This window comes from Psammomys obesus, unplaced genomic scaffold, assembly GCF_907164565.1.
Source record: "Psammomys obesus unplaced genomic scaffold, mPsaObe1.curated_primary_1811, whole genome shotgun sequence".
NCBI classification, from domain to species: domain Eukaryota; kingdom Metazoa; phylum Chordata; class Mammalia; order Rodentia; family Muridae; genus Psammomys; species Psammomys obesus.
Genome location: NW_026593947.1, coordinates 3,647,674 through 3,652,927, shown reverse-complemented (window position 1 = coordinate 3,652,927; position 5,254 = coordinate 3,647,674). Strand labels below are relative to the sequence as shown.

At 53.8% G+C, this 5,254-nt stretch overlaps 1 protein-coding gene across 1 annotated transcript in view; it reads left to right on the top strand.

The window, feature by feature from the left end:
• Trim67 (tripartite motif containing 67) overlaps nt 1-5,254 on the top strand; it is a 39,770-nt gene that overhangs the window by 8,114 nt on the left and 26,402 nt on the right. The window contains exons 3-4 of the mRNA XM_055617567.1: nt 4,286-4,584; nt 4,642-5,179. Of these exons, the coding sequence (XP_055473542.1) occupies nt 4,286-4,584; nt 4,642-5,179 (837 nt within the window). The remainder of the gene's footprint in view (nt 1-4,285; nt 4,585-4,641; nt 5,180-5,254) is intronic.

Below are 5,254 nucleotides of genomic sequence, written 5' to 3'. Positions count from 1 at the left end.
GAAGGAAGGAAGGAAGGAAGGAAGGAAGGAAGGAAGGAAGGAAGGAAAGAAAGAAGAAATTCCCGGTGGAGAACAACTGAGAAGGACGCCCAGGTTGGTCTCCGTCTCTGTGCACACATTACACACCAGCTCACGCAGTATGTACACACACACAAAGTTAAACTATGACTCTTAGAGCCAGAGAGATGGCTCAGTGGTTAAGAGTTGTGTCTGCCCACAGGGTGATGGTGGCGCAAGTTGAGATCCCAGCACTCGGGAGGCAGAGGCAGGCAGATCTCTGAATTGGAGGTCAGCCTGGTCTACAGACTGAGTTCCAGGACAGCCAGGGCTACACAGAGAGACTCTGTCTCAAACAAACAAACAACAAAAGGAGTGTGTCTGCTCTTAGGACTTGAGGTTCCTTCCAGCACCCACATCAGGCAGCTCACAACTGCTTATGACTCCAGATCCAGGGGATCCAGTGCCCTTTCTTGGCATCTACCAGCAACTGTATTCAAGCAGGTACAGACACACATGCATACACATAATTGGAAATCTTAAAATATGATTTTTTAAACAAAATATGGTTCTTATGCACTAGTCACCAGTGTTTAGATGTAAGAGGCTGGACTGTAGGGTTCCTGGCTAGACCCTGCTCTTCGTGTGGCCGGCCACGGTTGATGGTCCCTTCTCAGCTCTGCTGCAGGACTGTAGGGTTCCTGGCTAGACCCTGCTCTTCGTGTGGCCGGCCACGGTTGATGGTCCCTTCTCAGCTCTGCTGCAGAGGAGCCCCTGCTTACCACGGCACAGGCATGACAAGGCCTCAGGCAGAACTAAGGAAAGCCACTGCAAGCCACTATTTCTGGGCCATCAGTTTCTGATTTCCCTGAATCCTCCTGCTTTGCAACAGAACCAAACAATAACTATAAAAACTAAACTCAAAAGAGTGAAACTACAAATTTGTTCTTAAAATCTGTTTCAGAATGTAGTTGAGAGTTTATGATTTATGGTTGAGAAGGGAACAGCAGTTTTTGCCGAGAAAGCCTTAAATTCTAGTCAACCATAACTTGAATTTGAAAAAGTTCTGAAGGCGGCACAGTAGGACCACTCTGCCTCGCTGTATTGGCTGGAGTAAATTATTCATGTTATCTGTGCTGTTTTTGAAGGGGAGGTAACAGGAGCCTGTCAAGGGTTAGTAGGACAGTTGAGAGTGAAAACCGTATTATCTGAAGCGGTCAGAGCATGTGTCTGCATTTTCTCTGCTTTGGTGGCTATGGTTTGTGAAGGGTTAATTACTAATGTGCTCTGAACAACCATTCACCAAGAAATGCCCCAGATAAAGGTGGGAGAAGTGCGGGACATTTGCTGAATAGTTCTTGTTGTCAACATCAAAACATGTAAGAACATGTACATCTGAGCACCTCGGAAAGGGTGGAGATGCCTGCTCCCAGGCTGTAAGGATCAGATAGGGTTCTGTGTGACAATGTGGTGTCATGCTGTTTAGAAGTGGCCTTGTGAACACTGTCACTCGCCTCAGCTGCTCCAAAGCCTAGACTTGTGGTGGCGCACACCTTTAACCCCAGGACTCGGGAGGCAGAGGCAGGCAGGCCTCTGAGTTCAAGGCCAGCCGGTCTACAGAGCAAGTTCCAGGATAGCCAGGGCTACACAGAGAAACCCTGTCCTGAAAATCACACACAAACACTACAAGTGTGCTGGAGAGATCGCCCCATGGTCAAGAGCGCTGGCCACTCCTCCGGAATCGGTTCCCAGAATCGGTTTATAGCTCCCCAAAAGTGGCTCACAGCCATCTCTAGCTCAGTTCCAGAGAAGGGGGCGCCCTCTCAGTCTGCACAGGCTTTGTGTGCACGTGGTGCAGGCAAATCACTCATATACATAAAACAAAAATAAAGTCTGACAAATGCAGTAGTGCTGGTTGAGAAGTGGCTTATAGTTCCAGTACTGAGTCAAATTTCTTTATGAAAGTAATTGTTGTTGTTGTTGTGAATTGAGATAGAATCTCACACTGTGGGCAAAACTAGATTGGGATTCCTTGTGTAGACCAGGCTGGTTTCAAATTCACAGCAACCTTGAGCCCTCAGAGTCCTGGGATTACAGGTGTGCGCCTCTCGCCCTGACGTGAAAGCAATGTTTAAAGTGGGATAAATCACTTTTTAAACAGTGTATGTGTGGAAGCACATGTGAGCGGAAGTACAGGAGGTGCCTGCAGACACTGGGGGAGTCAGATCCCTTTGCGCTCCATGGAGTTCCAGGCAGTTCTGAGCAATTCAGCCTGGTGCTGGGAACTGAACCTGGGTCCTCTGCAAAGGCAGCAATGCTCGTGACTGCTGAGCCGTCTGTCCGGCCCCTGGGTGAATCACTCATAGAAACAACACATGTGCCGAGATTCTAGAATCAGAAAAGAACAGTCATTCTATTCTTAATTTTGTAACCTGAAAAAAGTGTGTGTGTATGGTCATTTCGCCGACTGAAGAAGTGCGTTCTCTGTGTACACACGGAACCGTTGCAGCAGATGGGACTTTTAATTGACAGCAGTGACAGTCACTAGTGATTAGGGGAGTGTGTGAGAAGCACCAGAACTGTCTGGAACTGAGACTCACATGCAGAATGGCAGGAAGCCAGTCCTCTGCTAGCCCAGCCTTGCACACCGCCGAGCTGACCTGGGTGGGCTCCAGAACGGAGTGGTGAGGGCCGAGGACACGGGAAAATCCCTGAGTGTTCGCTTTGGATGGAAAGCAACGGGGAAACTTTGCTCGCTTCTTGTGGTTCGTTGCTCTGTTTGTCTGTGGAGTCAGGGTCCCACTCTGTGGCTGAGGCTGCCTGCTTACTGCAGATTTCCAAGCACAGAGGTTTTACGTATGTGTGTGTGTTCACAAGCGTGTGCTATTTACTATGACTATGCCAGGTTAGGAGTGGTTTCACAGTGAGTCATGCTTGTGCAGAGAGACACATACGTGGCTAGAAGGGCCACCCTGACTAAGCAGGCGGCCTCGGACTGAAAATGACAAAGTGAAACGGGTCACTTACTAGGCTTTTGTAGGCTTTTAACAGATCTGACAGGCTGGAGAGATGGCTCAGAGGTTAAGAGCACCTGCTGTTCTTCCAAAGGTCCTGAGTTCAATTCCCAGCAACCACGTGGTGGTTCATAGCCATCTATGATGAGATCTGGTGCCCTCTTCTGGTCCACATGAACACATGCAGGCAGAACACTATAAATAAGTCCTTTTAAAGAGGTCTGACTCCCCGAGTGGTCCAGGGCCAGGGCTGAGCTGGACAGCTGGGTTCAGCAGAAAGGATTTTCTCCCCTTCTAGACAATGTTTCTCTGTGTAGCCGGCACTGTCCTGGACTCACTCTGTAAACCAGGCTGGCCTCAAACTCAGAGATCTGCCTGCCTCTGCCTCCTGAGTGCTGGGATTAAAGGTGTGCACTCCCACTTTCCAGCTGGAAGGATTTTTAATAGACAAGGTACCTGAAGAGCTTTCAGTAATCCATGCTGTGCTGCTCCTAGACTCTGGGTTCAATGGTGACTTTCTGCAGGTTTGTTTTTATTTTTTATTTTTGAGTGTGTTTGGCAGGACACGGTGACGGAGGCTTTATTGACAGAGAGCAGATCAGGACACGGCTGCCCCCAGCTCCCACCCAGGAGCAGCGCGGCAGACTCGTGTGATAGCTATGTTCGCAGGGGCCTACCCTCCAGCATGGAGCAGGCTCCTGTATCAGCTGAACTGAGACGCTTAGAAAGTGGTCCATGGCGCTGACAGTAGCAATTTGGTGCTCACGTAAGTGTGTCTATGGTATTTTCCAGACTAGGTAAAGTGGAGACAAGTTGCAGAACGCTAGGTTCTGGGCTTTAATGGGTGCTTTGCCATGGCCTTCCTGGCGCCCTCCCTCCCCGCAGAGGTTCTATTCCCTTAGGCACAGGGCCAGACCGCTGCCTCATTCGTCTGTGCTTCTTTCTCTCCTACTGCTGACAAATGCTGGCAGTGCCTTGGGGCCCCGCAGCCCCTCAGCGTGAGTCTGCTCCTCCGTTGCTGGGTTTGTTTGTTTTTATCCGGCAGAGTCTTACTGTGTAACCCACACCAGCTTGGGAATTAGTATGCAGCTGTCCTTGATCCCATCGCAATCCCCCCAAATGCTAGCATGACAAGAAGGAGCCGCCACGCCGGCTGACACATCCCTTTTAAATTGACAGTTTCCCTGTCTGTTCCAAGCGAGCGTGAATCCCGGAGGAAGAGAAGGCCGCGTGGCGCGTCTTCAGCTTCCACGAGCTCTCTCTGCCTTCCCCAGCCCGCCCCAAGCTCCACGCCCTGCACGCCCGTCCCTTCTCTGGGCAGCTCGCACCGCCTGGCGCGGGAAGAGCCTGGCAGCCTGGCTCGCGGGTGGCGACGTTGCAGGAAGCTCCCATTCATAAAGCGAACACCTGCTCCTGCCTCCCGCCTTTTCCACCCGCCAGCAGCGCGGGGAGGTTGTCTGGCAACCTCCACGGCGGCCCCGCCAAGCCCTGGCCGCTCCGAGCCCCACGGCCCACGACCAGCCTCGGTGGAGCCGCGGAGACGCACACAAAAAGGCCGACGGAGCGACGCTTTGTAAAGCCAACCTCGCCCTGTGGCGCGGGGCTGTCCGACATCTTGCTTTCAAAGCAGAAGCAGGGAGCGACCGTCGCGCTGGGCTGATGGGGCCTTTTCTGAGCCACTGGCCTTTCGGGGGCTTTCGCGGTGGCCGGGAGTGGCCAGGGCGGAGGCCAGCCGGGAGGGGAGTGGCTCCGGCGGGCGGGGCGCCGCGCTCAGCCCCCGCGCAGCCTCCACCCGAAGCCCGAGCCGCTCCCCACCGCGGTCCGCCCCGCGCAGCCCCCGGCCGGCTCCTGCCCGCCAGCGGCGCCAGGCGAGCCCTCATTGGCTGATCCAGCGCCTGGCTCCGCCCCGCGCCCCGCCCCCGTTACCCTCGCTCTGGAAATTACAACTCCTGGGCGCGCGGCGCGGCGGGCGCGGGAGGCGGCGGGGCCGGGAGGGGATCCCCGAGCCAGCGGGCGCTCGCCCCCTCCCCCGGCCGCCGCTGCAGCGTGGCGCGGCCAAGGTCAGGGGCGCCGCGGGGACCCGCGCGGAGGGGCGAGCCGGGGGGCCCGGGGCGACACCAGCCCGCGAGAGGGCAGCTCCGAGAGCGGCGGCGGCCTCCTGTTATGGGGTGTCTCCCTTTCCGGGATACCTTTCATATTTTTTTTTTTTTTTTTTTTTTTTTTTTTTTTTTTTTTTTTTTTTT